We start from the raw sequence: 18,650 nt of genomic DNA on the forward strand, positions 1-18,650 counted from the left end.
CCAACAACCTGAGGTAGGAAAATCTATGTAATGCAAAAAGAAACAGAGACAATATGACAGTTAATTGCCCACTGTAATGATTGTAGCTTGAAAGAAAGCTGGTGAAACTGTGAACAGTCTATATGACGTGTGAAATGTAACTGTTGCATATTCTTGTTTCTGTTTACCAAAATTATAGGGGAGGCGATTGGACATGACCTGACAATATCTTTGGAGAAGCTGCATCACATAGGCACATTGGTTTTGTTGTAGAAAATGACAACTCTGATGGATGAGTGTACTTCCCGACCTGCAGGGAGTTTAAACAAAAAACCACATCATCTGGAAAAATACAAGCAAAACCCATCAGACTGGCAATTACAATAACAATACATAGAACATATAGCAGCATCCTTTACAAATCATTTTGATATGAAGCATAATCATACAAAAATAAATGCATAACAACTTTACCAAATCATTATTTTAAAAAGTACAAAACATGACAAATGCCGCTCCAATGCACCAATAAAAAATGTGCCACATTAATAGAATAAAAATGGTATTCATTCTTAAGTGCCATTATAATGTTTTATCATAGGACTTCTATAATCATACACAAATATTTGTCAAAAAAAGGCAACACAATGGCACAAAGGGGAAATAAAAAACAAGTGTAATACTATTAATAAATATGTACAACAAAATAATCAGCAATATTTACAGTTTAAAAAAAAAAGTCCTGCTAAAGCTTACAGAAGGAAAATTCCATGAGAGTGAGTACAGACAGGTTCTCATTGTGTACATGTCAAGTTTTTGTTGCTGGGTTTACGCTGTCATGGTGACGACCTCTCACCCTCCAAGTGTAGCAAAGCCAGAAGCATTTCAGTCATTGAGTTTTGACAACATGGCTTGATTACCGCCTATTCAGCAGCCCAAGTGCGCTTCTTTTCTTTCTTTTTTTTTGTCTGGCGAAGCCGCCCTCCAGGGCACTCAAATCACGGCGAACACCCGGAACGCCTTCCCTCCAGGAGGGTTTTGAAGGCTGCGGAGAGGAGAGGGGGAGAGAGAGTCAGTGGCGGGCGCGGCATGTGTCGAGATACAGAACATGTCTCGGCCTCTTTGCAGAGCGATGGAGATGACAGGCTTGCACAAACAGACTGTTTCTTTTTTTTGTGGAGAAGTGTCCACGTCTGCGTGTTGTCTGACACCCCGATGACAGATAGGACACAAACAAGATAGAGGCTGGAGTTACCTGAGAAAACAGATGCGGGAGGGGGACTTCGTGTGTTAATCCAACAAAGACAGACATGTTGCAAAGTTAAAGCAGACAGATAAATGATGGGTAAACGTCAGGCGTCTCAGCAGGGTTATAAAGATAAATGAAGTGGAGACAGACGAGAGAAGAGAGAGCAGATGAAAAGAGAAAGGGGAAGGCCTTTGAGTAAATGAGACTGTGGACCTCAACATAGTTCACAATAGTCTTTCTGCAGACTACAGAACAATCCAAAGTAGGTGCGATTCAATATCTTTCATAAACTGGAACAGACTATGCAGTATGTAGGTCACTTTAAACTTTGAAGAGAAGCTGTATGGACCTGTGACCTTAATGCTGTAGGAAGGTGGTACAGCATGGATTCAACACTTTATAAGCATCAACAGCGTCTTGACTGAGCAGCGGTTTTATTAAAAAACGGTCCCTTCTTCCATATCAGAGACAGACATCAGAGTCTGAGTATCATGACTCACGCATTACATCCGCTCGCTCCTCTTCATTCAGAAGAGCGGGACGAAGAAAGACGTTTTTTTTTTACACAGCATAGATTTGAATTGGGTGAGTGCTTTATTGCCTGACTTAAGCTCCTTAACATTCCAACAGTCACCGTACAAAGCGATGATGTCTCTTGTTTCCTACTCGGCGTCGCACGTGGCACCAAAACAGGCCAGTCTACTCCAAACACTCCTCTTTGGAGCAGACACGGAAAAACTGGTGGGGTGATATAAGCAAATGCACACAACTATGTCGACAATGAAGTGCTCTACTTTCAAAGCTGCTATTTCCTGGTTGAGGTGCTTTAGCTTGTGTTCGGTGCTGTCTTTGACGGAGTACAACACTGTTAAACTCGGATTAGCTGCTCTGGGCGGGTGTGTAACATATATTTTTTTTATCTTTTTCAGCTTTTGCTAAGCTTAGCTTTCCCCTCATTTCAAGTGCGTTGGGTTTACTTGCAAATATCCTCGTGTAAATTATCTACAGAGTCAATACAGTCTCAGTGACTTGGTGCTTGAAGGGGTTCCGATGCGTAAGCCAGTAATGTTTCCCCACTCCTGATGAGCGACTCTTAAGCCCTGTTCATATGAGACTAGTATTACCTGGAGACTCCATGGAATTTAGAAATTGCACCCCCACTTTGTGTTTTGTGTGGTGCAGTTGCACAAGATAAGCAAAGTCTCGAATTTACTGGCATTATCCCCGGATATGACATTAGAAGGCTGCCACATAATAACTTCTGAGCCTGTTGAAAGACAGCAAAGTGTTCCTTAGCCCTTGCTGCCATACATGTCATCCATCTGGTCATCTTTCTAGACTTTTCTTCTCTAATGGAGTTGAGCTTGCTCTTTCTGTGAACGTGTTTTCATGCTGTATGGTGACATAAGCCGACTGATTTGGCACCCAAAGTGCAGCACAGTCCAAATTTTTTATTTACTTCCACAATTCAATTGGCACTAATTTGCAGTAATATTATCACAGGAATTATTTCATCTTTGGTCAGATATGATGATTTGAATTGGAATTTTTACATTCCAAATTACAAGCATGGCAGTTTTACACAGGACTAAGATCACCGACAATTTTGCAATTATTACAAATTACTAGAAATCAAAGAGTAACACTAGTCTCATTTGAATAGGGCTTTACTCTTACTACTTTAGATAAACAGAACACTTGTGGAAACGATTCAGAGCTTAGCTTATACCTAACCTAATTAGTTGGTGCCTACAAAGTTTACGTTACAGTCTTGTTACAGGCTGGCTCCAAAAGCCCCTTGGCCCAACTTTACAGCACAAATAAACATGTTTACAGCCTGGTACTGAGAATGGTTTTAGTCTCTATAGCTAATTCTCTGTTGAAGACATCTGTACGGGGTGAATGTCTACATAATCCGTCTGTTTAAACTGTATTAAAACATAATATTATGGATAATTAGGGCTGCTTTGAGCGACAGGTGGGTGCTGTCATAAAATAGCCCATCTCAGCTCCACTTTCACCCCACCTCACTGCTCATTTTTGGATTAGTTGCAAGTTAGGAGGAGTACGACACTGCCAAGACGGTGACGGCCGAAGCCACCACGCTGCTGTTCAGGAGAACTATGAGTGGCATTTAGGAGCGTTCTCCTATCTTTATATACAGTCAAAGGACCCAGTCTGGGGGAGTCCTACTTCCAAAAATTACTAAATTGTAACTTGCTTAGGTTGAACTATGTAAGGAATTTTTTATAAAGTCTTTGCAAAACAAATGGGAAGATGTTTTACACAAGACTTCATGATATCCTTTGCATTTTCTTTCCTTAATCTTACTGGGCTTAGGTTCATCCACCTATTGTTTAGACTAAGCTAAAACCATCCAAAATTGCACCCAAAATCGATCGTCTTTGCAATAAATGCTGACAGGATCCAGTTTCCTCAATGCAAACGATTTGCCTTTTCACTGCTTTGTGTCCCTATTTATTTGTTTTATTCTTTATCTGAGCCACTATAATAAGCTTTCCGCCCCTGTCGACTGGATGTCCTTACTGACTTACAACCACAAAAAAAAAAACGCACCACTCTTAGAAGTACATAAAAATGCACTCATCTTCTCCACTCTAATTGCTAAGCAATTAATTATTTTAAACTAGGAGCATGTTAATTACCTTCCCATGTGCGCTGCATGAGAGATGTAATGAACTGCCTGCATCTTGAAAAGATTAGGTCCACAAGGAGGACAGAGTGGATAAATTTCTTTCTACCTGAGAGCCATTGATTTCTTTCTCCTTCTGTCTGGGCCCCAGTGAATTAACCTCTTCACTTTCCTCCCAAGTTTTGAGACAGAAATCCCTAAACAATTATCTCTACAATAGTATACCAGACAGCTAGTATACTATGATGTTTCATTTTGTTTGTTACAGTGGGCTTTAATTTCTGTTAAACTAAATTACATTGTGGCACACATAGAACTTGTTTCTTCTAATTTAAGGCACTATTAACTTCAGTGTTGTTACAAAGGAGACAATATGTTTTAAACGAGGTTTTTGTTGTGAAAATATGACTTAGAGTTAAATATGTTAGTTTCCAGAAAAAAAACTGCACATGGCACTTCACACACACACACACACACACACACATACTCCCCACTTAGTCATCTTAGTTACGTATATATTAGCCATCTCATACCTCTCTGAGACAATGCCGTTTTGGTACGAGGCAATGTAGTGTTTCCGCTTCTCCACTGGCATCACATCGATGTAACCACCCACATTATTCCTAATGACTCCAGCATGGACTGCTGCCCGACATATACTGGACTTCTACAGAATCACACCAGAGGAAAAGTAGGAAAATGTCAGAAATGCTGATTCATTTTTGTCTCTAAATTCATGCAAAAACAACTGTGAACAGGTACATTCAGCCTAAAAAAAAATGGACTTACATCAGAGTATATTTTGGTACCGATTACTCTGGATATGTGAGGATTCTCCTCTAAACAGTTTCTTGGGCAGTATAACCTGAAAATACAACAAAATGACAGTGCTGACAACTCGAATAGACATGAGTCTAGGCAAAGAGACTGACGCATTACCAGAGGTTCATACCTTGGACAATGTCTCGCAGGCTTTTCATAAGGACAAAGTTGTGCAACTGTGGTCTCACATGTGATGGCTTTAACTGTAAGACAGAAAACCGAGTGTCAACAAACACAGCTCATAATGAGTAATTCTGTATAAAATATAATATATTTATAGTTGAAAGAATCACATGATCACAAACCTGCCACTCTGGAAACTGTAAAGGAATTAGCACTTTGATATTTTCTGTAAGATAAACACAGCAACATAAGAAGTCATTATTTGTTTTTGCTTCTTATCATTATATTCTACGAATATCATCATGAAATATCAGTTTAAATGCATGCCAATGTTGTTTCTAATGTCTCACCCTAGTGACTGGACTCCGTTCTTGTTGGATTTAATGAAAAAGTCCTTCCTGCCTTGTCTGGCGACATCCATCCACCCTCCATCATTATCTATGACACCAGCATGTAGACCAGCTCTGCACACACTCGATTGCTGCAAAAAGGAACATTTTTATTGACAACATAGTTGACATTTCCTTTTATATTCTTTGTCCTCTCTCCCCTTGTACCTTCCTGCAGGCATCTCTGACACTAGAGCAGCATGTTTCTGATCTGTGGTTACTGGCCTCGCTGACCTGCACACTGTTTTTTGTTTGTTGTTTCTCAACGCTCATCTTTTCTCTCTCCGCTCTCCTCTCACCCCAACCGGTCGAGGCAGATGGTCGCACAACCTGACTCTGGTTCTGTCGGATGTTTCTTCCCGATAAAAGAGATTTTTTTTTCTTCCCCACTGTCCCCATGTGCTTGCTCGAGGGGGAACTGTTGGGTTTCTCTGCATAGAATTGTAAGTTTTTTGACCCGAGATGACTTGTGTTATCGTGTTATCGTATGGTGCTACATAAATAAAAATGAACTGAACTAAACTGAATTTTTCTGAAGTAGCAGTTAAAAAGTTACAATGTGGTTTACACAAAGGGATTTTTGATCAAGCTGTTATTTGGCAGTGGCAGCTCTGACTTCAGAATATGGGTTAGGCCAAGCTCAGAGTGCACAATATCAACATGAAAACAGATTGACCCAAAAGACACTGGGAGTTGGGAGCAACAGTGGGTGTGAGGCATGGCAATTGATCATTTTATCCTGTGTAGTGCAGCATGGTCGACAATAACTGATGCTGCATCTTGGATGCCTCACGACATCCCATCAAAGAGACTAAGGTGTCCACATCTTTTGTTACCTTCTCTTAAATCTTCCACTGTGCCTCCATAACATTGACCAATTGAGTGTTCTTCTGTGCACAACATAGCAAAGTGAAAAATGGACTAGAGGACAGACAACACTTTTTTTTCAGTTTCTAGGCAGCCAGACAATTCTGGATGCCACTGTTTTTGAAATGATTGTTTCTCGTAGTTGCTCCTGATGATGCAGGTTGCGAAAGAAGCTAAAAGTGACCAGAGACCACTGTACAATCTATCATATCTCTTGGCCAAGTCACAACAAGAATTTATGACTTTATAGTCGTCCAATCTAACACAGTGACCATCTTTGAGAAAAATATTGTGTAGTCTGAACCCAGCAACGTCCAGACCGTCAACGTGTTTACTCACCATTTCATAGTACACCGTCCCAACTACTTTCCCTGTAGCATCTAGGCATCCAGCTGGACACTCGTATCTGTAGATGAATGCAAACAACAAAAAAACCACCATGTTAAGACGGACTGTGCATTCTTTATTATGTTTTATTATTTTTTAAAATGATGTTTCATCCTCTCTGTACCTATTGCATGGTGTTCCTTTACACTGATCTCGAAGCTTAGTGTCGCAGGTCACCAGCTGAGCTGAAACACATACACACAAAGGCCGTTGAGTGCTCACACAGGAAGCAGCGTGCATGAACCAGCAGCTCCGATGCAGATGACTAGTCCCTAAAAGGCTGAGCTGAGCAAAAACCCAGCGGAGACAGTGTTGTGATGCTTCAAGAACCAAAGACAAGAATTCCTGCAACAAGGTTCAGGGTGGTCAGCAATACTGGAGGAAGTGTCTCATCTTACAAGCACAGGCCCCATGTGCTGCAGAGAGGAAGCCATTTAAAAACCACAGCGAGCCCCCCGCCCCCCTCCCCAACCCTTCTCAGCCAGCCAAAACCAAACACACACACACACACACACTCAGGGTGCTAAAATAGACCTCCCCTCCCTGCTCCAAAGAGTGACTTGCAATATTAACTACACTTCAGAAACTGTCAGGGTTAATCAGGGAGATGACAGATAAAGGCTACAGAACATCAAGGCAATTTAAGATAAATTGCAAGAAAAATATTTCCGGTCAAGATCTATTTTTTTTACACTTGTTATCCCTTATTGCTTGCTCAACACGAAAGGAGAAGCTATTCTCAATTTCTTTGACCCAATTTTCAAGAGCAAAGTTTTCTTTACAGTACATATTGCGCTGTATTTCCACTCTGTGCCGCTCCCACTCCTAAAACCAAATCCTACAACCCCCCTTGCCCCATTTTGAGATGAAATTAGACCCAGAATAAACATTTAAATGGCAGCTTACACATCTGCTGTGTGTTGACCACTTCATTCTTCTGCAGGTCCTCTGTGGGGGGCTTGGTGGGGGCTGGGGCGGGGCGACTGGGAGGCTCAGGCTTGGAGGCCCGGGACCGGGGCTTCGTAGTGCGGGGGGCCTCCGGCTCAATGAAGTTGTTTTCTTCTGTTTCCTCTTGCGGAGGGTAAGAACTGTCATCTTCAACTAAAGTAACAAAAACAAGGTATGATAAGCAGTTGTTCCCCGGAGCTTTCCTACTCCGTTCATCTCTGTGTGGCTCGTGCATACCTTTGTAGCAGAGGTTGTCCTTGCATCCTCCTCCATAGCTGGGAGGACAGGCAGAACACGGGGTCCCATGTTTGTAAGGTGAATGGCCCCACCAGTTTCCCCTGTTTCAAGTGACAAAACAAGGAAGGATTATGGAACAGAAACATTACAAAAAACTGAAAAACCATGCTGATTTAATTTCAAGTACATAGAAAACATTCAACTATAATGACACTGTGCTATGTCACATCAAATTGACACATGGGTTCATATTAAGGATCCTCGTTACTCTTGCAGCCTGTGATTCAGTTGGTACAGCTTACTTTGGTGAATAGTTGCAGACCAGATAAACAGCTTTCGCCCAAATCTGTCCCCACACATTCATGTTGTAGCACACGTTGACGGCACAGCCGATCCGACTGCTGGTGGCCCAGACCAGCTACAAAAGAATGACAATCAAGACGGACAATGAAACACAAATGACTGACAAAAATGGGATTTAATTAACTAAAATCTTCAAAGGGTATGATTCAGATCTAGCCACCTGTGTGTAATGTGTGCAAACCGGGCCGGAGCATCTGAAGGGACAGTAGGGATTGCACTCCTGAGGGTAGGGGAAGGAGTAGTCTTTCACTTCGTCATACCAAGCCTGCACATGGAACGTGGGTGGGCGATACCTGGAGAGAGCATACCCTTGATGACAATGCTCCAAACATTTCTTTTGTCTCGGTTAGTGTGGGTGCTGGCCTAACAGTGCTTAATGCAAGTTCTGACTAGTCTCTAAATGATTTAACACATGCATATTGTATAATATGTGGCCCTTAGTGCGAGAAGCAATGCATTCGTGTGTTAAACATGAAGTAACTTACACTATGCTCAGGTACACAACAGACATATGTAATTACCATCCACACACCAGTGTAACACATCCGTCAAGACTGCTCAAAGTGGCAATCAAGCCTTTGTGCTCTGTAACCAAGGACACTGATCTGGCACCAGGTGTTGCTAGTTAATCTGATTAGAATCAAGCAGACATCTTGACTGTGGAGTGATATGATTAGATGTGGAACGAGAGTCTCTCATGTGAAGCAGTGCTGTTTTCTATCTCTATGGGAGACAGAGGATAAACAGAACACCTAAGCGCACGCATTGTCTGTGTGGCTCCGCTTGCCGTATACGCAGCGGTATATGTTTGTTGGCTCACAGGTGCTTACGCAGCAGGTAAATATTGCTGGTGGTTGTCTAAATGAAATGCTCGCGGCTGGTTGTTTAGCAAATGTAGCAAATTCACAGGCTATCAGAATGTCCTTGATATTAGGACTTGAGTGAAATTGTACCAAAAAACTGTAATGAGTGGATATTTTTTAGAGCAATATTGTTCACATTGGGCAAAACAGCACAGTCTGCAAATATTCTTGCTTTAGCTACGCAACAATATACCCCACTAGATAAAGTGTGATATGTTGGGGTTTTCTTTGTTGTTGTTTTTTTTATCCATACATGACTAGACAAGTAATACTTGCATGTGGAGTGTAAAGAATGAATTTCAATACATTTTCTTGCTGCTTATTAGCACCATAAATAAATTTAAACAGCACACTTAGCAAACAAGCTAGCTTCCTAATTGACCTATTATATATTGTTTGCATTGTTTGTTCTTTTAATAATGTTTTTTACTTGAGAAGCTTGACAAAAATTGTAACTGCTGTCCCCGTGAAATTAGGCAGGACAAGTAGCTTGTTTGCGTAAAAGTGTATTATGATGTTGCTGTCAAGTGTGCTGTGTGATGCAGTGTTTTTCAGCCATGTATCGAGCAAGAAATTTAGGTTTCATGGGGAGCACAATGAGTGGATTTTATGCATTTTACATCACTTAATTGGTCTTTAAAAGTAAAAGCAGCTCATGGCAAACAGGGTAGCTATTCTTCATATATGAATATATTCATATTCTGAATATCTACTATCTGAATATTCTTCATAACAAAGATGTCAATGCTTAATCGTTCATTTCTGTTAATATTTAACCGATTAAGAATATACTAACTGACAAGGCAGAAGAAGAAAGTCATGTATGTCAAAAAATGTGCTGTTGTTTAGCTGTAGTACCTGGTTGTACCACCAGGTGGAGTCTCTTACTGCTCAATACCGCAGCCACCAGAGGAGACAGTCACTCAGACTACGAGCATTTCATGTTGGCCAGCAGAGTGCGCTGTGGGGGTTTAGCTAGCAATGGACACCATAACAAAGATTTCAGTGGAGGTTAATGACCTCCAACCAGAACTCTCCTCTTAAAGGTAAGCTGAGGTTTGCGGTGACAATTTTAGTATTAACTAAAGGTTGATTGCGATCATCTTTTGTCATGTGACATCGGCCTTTGGATTGACCTGTGACTGTATATAGAGTGGTTCGAACAATATCTACTGAATTCATTTCATGGTATTGATTAATCAATATATTAATTAAGAAGGTTGCCAACTATCAGTTAAGAAAGTACAAGTAAAATTTGCATCCCTATTTAAAAACCTTAAACATGCCGACTTCAAATGAGCGACATGTTTGTAACAATAACACTTGGGAAACATGAGTCTACATGTGTAAATGGTCTATACTGACAGATTCTTTACCTTCCCCAGTGTGCCCCCAGGTTCTGTCCAATCTGTGGCAGAAGGCTGGCCGGACCGTGCTCCCACAGACAGGTTTCTGCCCACTCCTCTGCTGTACGCTCCAACTCTGTATCCCACACCTGCACAGGAGGTAAGAGACAAAAGCAATATTTGTTAGTTTTCTGGTAAGAAAAAAAACGGATGCAATGCAATTCAAAGCTACTGATATTGCTACTAATGGGTTGTGAGATGCAGCAATATCGGGATAGATAATTGTCAGTGAGTAACTCAAGATATTTACAGTTATATTGGCTCTGCGGTCAGTAATATGGTGTAAGATGGCAGACTAATTAAACCCATATTGAACGGGATATCATGATAAGTAAGAGGGCCTAGGAGCCACTAAGTAGCTCAACTGATCTCTAAACGTGTTGCTGCTGTAGAGCTCTTTCTTATTGCTGCTCAGCTGACTTTTCCCGGATGGGTTTTCCCGTGGGATTGGGTGTTATTTAAAAAATGCAAAAGCTGTTTTTCCTTAAGTAATACCTTCCATATGTCTCTGGTGAGATGACTGGGTGCAAGGTTTTGTTTCACTTTACCTCTCTCTCTTTCTGAATTGCCCTCTCAGTCAAATTTGGCTTTGGTTGGATACTAAAGGATCATATTCCCATTCTGGGGTTTTCTGGGAATGCTAAAGAGTGTCCTTCCTCTCTGCTGACCTACATTCTACTGTAAAAAAAAAAAAAGTTAGAATAACACCAGCTGTAATTCCTCTGAAGGACACTGTATGTTCCTTTAATTGCACACCTTTACTTTCACCTTCAGTGTGGGATGACTAATATAACAGGTTTCTACAGGAAAGTCAATTAGTTTGTGGGTCTGCAGTGTGTGTGCATGTGTGTGTGTGTGCACATGTATTAGTATACGAGCGAAGGTGTCAGAAGTTTTTGCATTTCACACATTGGGTCCTGGAATTCAGCTTACCCTCAGTGAAATCTCATCCAATAACAGACACTAAAATAACTCCCCTGCTTCCACCACCACCTCCTCCTCCATCGTCCGTCACCCACTTTCGGTCCCACCAGAAACAACTGCCGCTCTCCGCACAACTCCCGAAACACACACCTACCTAACAACAGGATGTCTGGCAGCACTGCAAATTAACCCTTAGCTCTGAGTACTTTCTTCAGCTGTTTTCGGGGAATCCTGTTGGCCGTTGAGCGGACATGTTGGTTTAAGACAACAACACCGACGTGATATTGCCTGACACAGTGTGTAATATCACAGTTTAAGACCAATCGTTGTAGAAATATTATATAACTGGCATATAAAATAAAATGCATTGAAAAAAAAATCATCTCTACCCCTACAAAGAAGGATCATGTCAGTGTTGGAGCAACCTCATCTGTAGTTGCCTGTGGTCTCTCTTGTACAATTAGGCCAGATGATGACTGACAGAGCCAGAGCTAAAACAAGAATTAGAATTTGTTTACCTGAAACTCTGTCTCTGCTCAGCCGTGACCTCTGTTGGCAGTGAGCTACAAATAAATGTCACTGTATCAGGATTGTCATATCTGCTTTGTATCCCTTTTTTGCCACTACAATAGCGAGCAACGCTGAAACGGAAACACTCAAGAGATTTATGCCTGTTCATCATCAGAAGCAGAAGAAAACAGAAAAAAAGCCAGGAAGCGATAACCTATCTCGAGTAGTCTCTTCCACTGATAAGCAGATTGAAATGCATTGAGTAGTGGCAACCACAAAACGATGTGCAAACCTCAGCACACAAGCCGTTCTGGACTTCTTGTATGTTTTTCATCCTTAATAAATGGTTATTGGCCTGAAAACTTTCAACTGTAACCACAACTACAATAGGTCTCCAGCCAAAAAATACCAAAACTCTGGCTGCAGCTTCTTGAAGGGGAACGTCGCAGATGACGGTTTGTATCACAAAGATTTGATTTGTCATGTCCTTGAAATAGAATAATAATAAATGCAAGCAGCACCTTCCACCTGAGAAATCCTTTATGCTGAGAAGTGCAAGCAGGCTCCGAAAGTGTCGACCGAGACACATATTTTTCAGCTGTTGAGTCTGTACAGAGTACAGCCGGCTTGTCAAGCTGCTGTTGTTTGCACAGTTAGCCCAGCAGGGGAGGCCTTGTAACCACAAAACCCCCCCACCCGTGCCCCCACCCACCTACTCCAACCGCACTTCTGCGGGGCCCGTAAAGAAAAACACCTCCTCTGCTAAAGTCTTTCAGCGCTGTGCACACTGCATTGTTTATTTCGCTTAACACTTCATTTGCGGCCGGGTTTTTTTTCTTCCTTGGTCATCTGGTTGCATTCCAAGGGTACAGAGGGCTACTTCCTTTGCAAGTATGGGTTTCCTGCTCATAATCAATGGTGCATGCCGAGAAATACTGAAAGGCAGGGGGAAGATATGGGAATTGGTAAAGTGGAGCAGAGGCAAACACAGGAGAAGAGCTGATACGATGTTGTGAGAACACAGGGTTGGCGATTTAATCACATACAAAGGATAGAGGTAGGCACAAAAATCAATAATAAAGAAAAGGAAAAAAATGGAAATTTAAGAAAAAGTGAGTGTAGTCCTTATGTGTCGATGTGTGTGCCTGCTATTATACCAACAGTGATACCCGCTGTGTTAGTTAGTATGCAGTTTTCATACAGTGCATTCTACCCCAGCTCATATCAAAGGTCCTGCGGCTGACCATACAATTATCATGGTATGAAAGGAACATAGTTTGACAGCAAATCAAATTATGGTAGGATCAGTAAATTGCATTTGCGAAATGGCAGAAAGAACAGATTGACTGGAACAGAAGATTGCTGAGGTAGCCATCAAAACCAAAAGTAAGCCAGACAGATAGATGGTTCAAATGACATTTTTTATTGGCCAGTGATTCCAGTAATTCCTGGCAATATTAATATTAATAATAATAACTCACTAACTAGTTCATATAAGCCTGCCAGCATCACTGGCTGCCAAAATATCTCTTGTAAACTACAGCTGTGCAAAGACTAATGCTGCAGCCTGAGGTACTGATGCTGGATGCAAGCAGTGAGGACCTGAAGAAGGCCTTTTCAGAGAGTGGTTGGCACAGACGATTTCAGAATCAGCCCAGAATTATCAACTGGCCAAACTGTAGCTGGAACCGAAGCAATGAAAACCCACATAGGACAAGGAGTGTGGAGAGTCTCTGGAGGATGACTTATCCTACAGAGTTTTGGAAAAGGCTGATGAGTCAGGAAAGGAAGGAAAGCCTTTAACTAGACAGTTTTGAGTCAAAGTAGAGGATTGTTGGCCTCAGCTCATGACAGAGCATTTGGATGAACTCCGAAACCCAAGAGAAATTTCCTCTGGATGGGTGGCAGAGATGTAAGACATGGGGTTTGACGTGCAGGCCACAGGAGCGTTACCTTCATGTGCCAGTAAGGGTTTAGTTCATACTCTAAAATATTGGAAGCAGAAAGTGTTTTCGGTAAGTTAAGCCATCCCAAAAGTTAGAATGGATAACTAACAGGCATCAGGTCAAGGGGATGCCGTTTCCATTCCAATGGGCATGAAGCTGTCTATCCTATCACAGACAACTGAGGAGTCACTGGAGTCATTAGTGTTTCGCTGCTCGACAAAGTTTTCCCTGAAGTATTTATGGAAGGCTCTATTGCAACCCATTAATAGTAGGTGCATTTAGAGGGAGAGCAATTGTACACTCTTGGAACTACATTAAGCAGGTTCAGTCCCACAAGGTGTTCCTCGCTCCTGTTTGTAATATTCACAGCCAGTTAGGAAGAGTACACAATGTGACTTTAGGCATCGTTGCTGTTATGGGGTACCGTTGTCCTTTAGGCTTCACAAGTGGTTAAAGTCTGATGGGGAATACTGTTAGTGGTTTAAGAGAATCTACATTTTTGTTATCATAGCATCCAGCTGCTGCTCTTCGCATCTACAGAAGACAGTGGATGTGTTTTGAGCACCTTTTGTCAGATACCTCTGGACATAACGAGCGGAACAAAGCTGAGGGCAGAACCGACACACATCGGAAATAATCCATCTCCCGCCGGACCTGTGAGTTCTCAGCAATCCTGCAGGTGAAGCTGCAGAAAGTTGGTGAGATAAAATTTTTTTAAAATGGACTGCCCTGCTCATTCTTTTGCAAGAATTTTATTAATTGAAGCAGTTTTTCCTCCCATTGATGCTGTCTAAACCCTGTTTCACATGCTTGCCCATGTTGCCATAATTTAGCATTTTAGATGAAGCTAATTCAAGGCAAATTTATTAGTCTGGATCTAATTATTGTCTCATTGAGCCACACAGGTTGTGAATCACATCAGTCACATTATCCAGCAATAAATTAAAACGGCTGGTGCTTGCAGCATGGTTCTGATTCATCCCGGATGGAAAAATATCAATAGAGTTTCAACATAAATCACTCGCATCACCACTGAGAGCAGGTCAGCAAAAGCCAAGTTAAACATTAAGGCAGGTGGGGCCCTTTTCTCCCAAGATGCCATCTGTTTGTCTTAGAGGGCTTCAAACGCTGACACTTCTCTGTTTATACCTGTGGGTCAACATTTGAGTGAGCAGCAAAGCTCCTGTCCCTCCTACTGAAGCTGCATTGAAGCTTCGTGGATCGCTACATAGTGTGAATGCTTATCCGGGAAATTTTTTGGGGCCTCTGTGTTGGATAATGACAGAATGGGAACGGAGCCACAGGGATAAGAGAGAGGGAGGCAGAAAGAGAGGGCAAGAAAAGGAAGCAGATGAAGGGGGAGGAAAGAGGGGGGGGGATTTGAATTGATGTTATCTCGGAGTCTCTGTGATGATTGCCACGGAGGGTCATTCGGGTTATGGTTTAACACAATGGCACACAATAACAGAGCTGATGGGCAAATGGTTATGTATGTGCACAAGGATTTGTGTGAGTGTGTGTGTGTGCACATCTGCATGCATGAGTGTGTCAGCAGAGCAGGCGAGCATGTCTATGAAGTCTTCCAGTACAGTGAAGCTGTGAGGTTTCTGAAAGGTGACAGCAGTTCAACACAGACAGAGGGAAAAATCAGAGAAATGTGGAGCGCCATTCAGAATAAAGAGTAAATAAATCACTGAGTATCCGCTCTACATGTGACCCGACAGTTTTGTGATACTGACGTCTACAGAATTGCACTTTAAAATTTCGGCGCTTTTTCCTGCAAGTCATTGTCTCATCTTACTCTGTCTTTCTTTTCTCATTTTCTCCGGCCTCACCTCTTTGTCTTCACTTCAATTATTCTGACACCTGTTTTGCTATGCCGTCTCTCCCTCCTCCCGTCTCACACTGCCTCCTCTTTCTATTTGCAAAGCTCCTTTATCATCTTACACCTCTATTTCTATTTACCTTGCATTCCTTGCTAACTTTCACTCTCTTTTTCTTGCCTCACGTCCTCTTGTTGCATGTCTCTCCATATTTCACCCTTGGGTGCCCCTGGAGCTCAAAAAAAAAAAAGCCAACTGTAACAGGAGACAGTAGAAAAGAGCTGTGCGCTGCTGGCTCAGCATTTCTCCACTCGCGTGTGCCTCAACCAGAAGCCTGCCAGGCTGCACACACACAACTACATACAACGTGCACACACACACACACACACACAAGGGGTCCTCAAGTCCAACCTCTCAATTATACAATTACACAGTCCAGCAATTGCCCCCAGCAGGAACTGTTTATTTGCCTTTACCACAGAATAATACTGCCTTTTGTTCTGTAGCTCTTTAAGTGGGGATGAAAGGACGATAAAACTTCAATACCTTTCGCACACTGAATTGATTTTTAACCTCCGATGTACTGTTGGTGGCAGGGCACCGTAGCGGTCAAGCTGTGCCTACACATGTAGTGTATCTGGAGACGTTCCAGATCCGCGGAGCACTAAGTTTCAGAAGGTGTGGTATGCCCGTGTGTGTATGTGTGTGTCTTTAGTGGGGGGGGGGCGAGGCAGCTGGTAAAACAAGCCCTGGTGCCGTGCTCTGATTCTAATTGCACTGTGAAAAGTGATCTGGCACTGTACATACACGTGATGGCCAAAGGATAAAGTCAAACAAATCTCTTAGCATGAGTAAAAAAAAAAAAAAAACGCTGTAGAAATGTGATCATTGGCAAGTTGGTGGAATTCTTCTCTTCTGGCAAAACAACCAAAGTCACATGGGTACAAAGTTATGTGTGTGTGTGTGGGTTCATGTGTGAAGGTGCTTAGATGCTGGCATGCTGCATACGTGAGCCAAGTGGGACAAGTGCCAGGCAGTCTGGTGACTGGGTCATTTCACTAAGCTATATGGCCCACAAGCGTGCACGACTCCTGGAGAGTTCAGTGTAGGGTCAGAATGTTTTAGCACATGTAAAATGTATGAAGCACGTATGCAATACTTCATGGTAATTGAACCCAGAGATGCACTGATAACGCCTCAGCCCCCCTCCGTCCACCTACCATGTACTCCATGTTGGAAGCGGGAGGGTAAACCTGGCTCCTGAGCTTGTTGTGAAGATCCAGGATGAGCTGAGCGTCACTGTCGGTGATGGCCCTCTTCCCCCTCTGCTTGGCCTCCCACCAGTCTCCGTCCTCGTCCAGATACTTGTCCAAAATCTGCTGCCAGCCGGTGGAGTTTGGAAGCATCATCATGGATGTTGTCGTCTGGAGGAGCAGGAGCAGGGACACGCCTCTCAGCCAGCGCACAGACACACGCCTCATCCTTGGAAATGCTGCTGGTAGCGAACTCAGGAGGGGATGGATGGGTGGGAAAAAAAGCTGTGTGCCAGCACAGATACTCTCCTATGTCAACAATGTGAGCTGGCAGAGGACCTGAGAGAAAAGAGAAAATAGGATTATTGGAAGGATTTGAATTGGTGTTCTCTACCGAATTTGCTGAATAACAACATAACAGTCTTGGAAGTTGGAGAGGAGGGCGCCTCGGTTTGCAGACTGTTGGTCTGGTGCAGTGCCACAGGTAAACTCACAGAGTTCACTGAGGTTAAACTGGCAGACTGAGAATGACTCCTTTGGATTAAGTGTGGATTAAAAAAAAAAAAAATCAACTCCAGTATTTAGCCTCCTTGAGGATTTTACAGCTTTTTCCCCCTAAATCCAAATAAAAAAGGGAAACTGAAAAAAGAAGCTGTTGAAAAATAAACATTGCATTTCAGATCCCAGTGAGCAGTGCAGCAGCTATAATAACTGTAGTTCAGGACACAGAATGATGCATAATGGAGCTGGATGTAAACATACACTTTGGTTGAACTTCTTGGTATGCAGGCAGCAGCGCTGACAGAGGCTGATGGAACGAGCCAATATCTAATGGAAAATGTGAAGAGTAATGCCTATTGAAACAGAAATAGAGTCGTGTGATTTAATGTGGACTTTGGAAATAATTTACCTTTAATGAATTGGAACGGAGCCAACTTCTTGAGATCCTTTATAGAGATCTGGCTGTGAGAAAACTTCTGCAGCAAGAACGGGACAGGAAAAAATCCGCTTTCAAAGTGAAGCAGCAGAGCTCAGGTGGAGCGCCGAGGACTGTCGCTGGCTGCCATAGACGGTGCGGTCGCTTCACTCGGTTTTGATCAGTTTCAAAAAAAAAAGGAAGCTCGCTCTCTCTCTTCTTTCGGGATTTTTGCACCAAAGCCGCTAAAACATCACTTATCCACATTTTATCCTCAACTTGGCTGCGCCCCGGGAGTGCCGCCCCTCACCACGCCTCTCCAAAGGTTGGAAACAGCCCACTAGTTCATGCCAAGACCTCTGTCTGTCCGTGGTACTGGGTCTGTACAGCATAATAGATTTTTTTTTTCCCTCTCCAATGATGTGCTCAGAAAGTTAGACTTTATAATTCACAGAAAGTCTCCAGATATGACATCCCTGCAGAGACTTATAGTAATGAGCTTCTTATGACCCTGGATCCTCACTTTGTGTCATGAATTCTAAGAAAGACTTGTGGTTTTCCTACAACATCTGTATTGTATAGCATCCTTGCACTAAAAGGTTGGTTGTCTGACGTTACCTGACAACTGATTTTGGTCAAAAAAATACACTAACTTAAACCAGATCCTCCTTTGTGGGGCCCGGCAGCAGAAAGCAGAAGTGGCCCCATTCCTCCTGAGTCTAACTGTTCACAGGTGACTCCTTGGGGGGATTAAAACACAAACCGACTCTCTGTTAATTCCAAAACCTGAACCTGTCGTCACCGTTTCCCCTCTCTCGATGGCAACACAGAGCGGATTCCATAATGGAAACAGGCAGGTTTTGTCTTTTGTCATCTGGTCATTTTCACTGGTAGCCATGGCACATGTGGAAACAGTAGCTAATCACCAGGCCTCAGCGCGTTTGCCCCCAAGACAGACTTAGTTTCCATTGAGGGGGACACACACACAATCT

The 18,650-nt window shown here is 42.6% G+C and overlaps 1 protein-coding gene across 4 annotated transcripts; it reads right to left on the reverse strand.

Moving 5' to 3' along the window:
• Positions 1-658: 658 nt before the first annotated feature.
• crispld1a (cysteine-rich secretory protein LCCL domain containing 1a) lies at positions 659-16,970 on the reverse strand. Of its 4 annotated transcripts, XM_008278515.1 has the most exons (15): positions 16,710-16,898; positions 10,257-10,375; positions 8,178-8,310; positions 7,957-8,072; positions 7,655-7,755; positions 7,454-7,564; positions 7,376-7,417; positions 6,594-6,654; positions 6,422-6,488; positions 5,177-5,307; positions 5,009-5,052; positions 4,834-4,906; positions 4,671-4,746; positions 4,415-4,548; positions 659-1,024 (listed from the first exon to the last, which is right to left on the reverse strand). In XM_008278515.1, exons 1-15 carry the CDS (start codon positions 16,896-16,898, stop codon positions 973-975), a joined length of 1,449 nt encoding a protein of 482 aa, XP_008276737.1. In that variant the 3' UTR covers positions 659-972. The 4 variants fall into 4 exon arrangements, with proteins under 4 accessions (XP_008276737.1, XP_008276734.1, XP_008276733.1 ...); XM_008278512.1 differs by having other exon boundaries at positions 7,376-7,540; positions 16,710-16,970; XM_008278511.1 differs by having other exon boundaries at positions 7,376-7,570; positions 16,710-16,970.
• Between the last annotated feature and the right edge of the window lie 1,680 nt (positions 16,971-18,650).

This window comes from Stegastes partitus, unplaced genomic scaffold, assembly GCF_000690725.1.
Source record: "Stegastes partitus isolate 25-593 unplaced genomic scaffold, Stegastes_partitus-1.0.2 Scaffold125, whole genome shotgun sequence".
In the NCBI taxonomy this organism is placed as follows: domain Eukaryota; kingdom Metazoa; phylum Chordata; class Actinopteri; family Pomacentridae; genus Stegastes; species Stegastes partitus.

What these genes read in the sequence shown, in the direction of transcription:
- crispld1a (XM_008278511.1), bottom strand. Translation starts at nt 16,970, where the DNA reads ATGAGGCGTGTGTCTGTGCGCTGGCTGAGAGGCGTGTCCCTGCTCCTG. An exon ending in CTTCCAACATGGAGTACATG is followed by an intron (nt 10,376 to 16,709) that starts GTAGGTGGACGG and finishes CCTCCTGTGCAG; the next exon opens with GTGTGGGATACAGAGTTGGA. An exon ending in CTGGGGGCACACTGGGGAAG is followed by an intron (nt 8,311 to 10,256) that starts GTAAAGAATCTG and finishes TGCTCTCTCCAG; the next exon opens with GTATCGCCCACCCACGTTCC.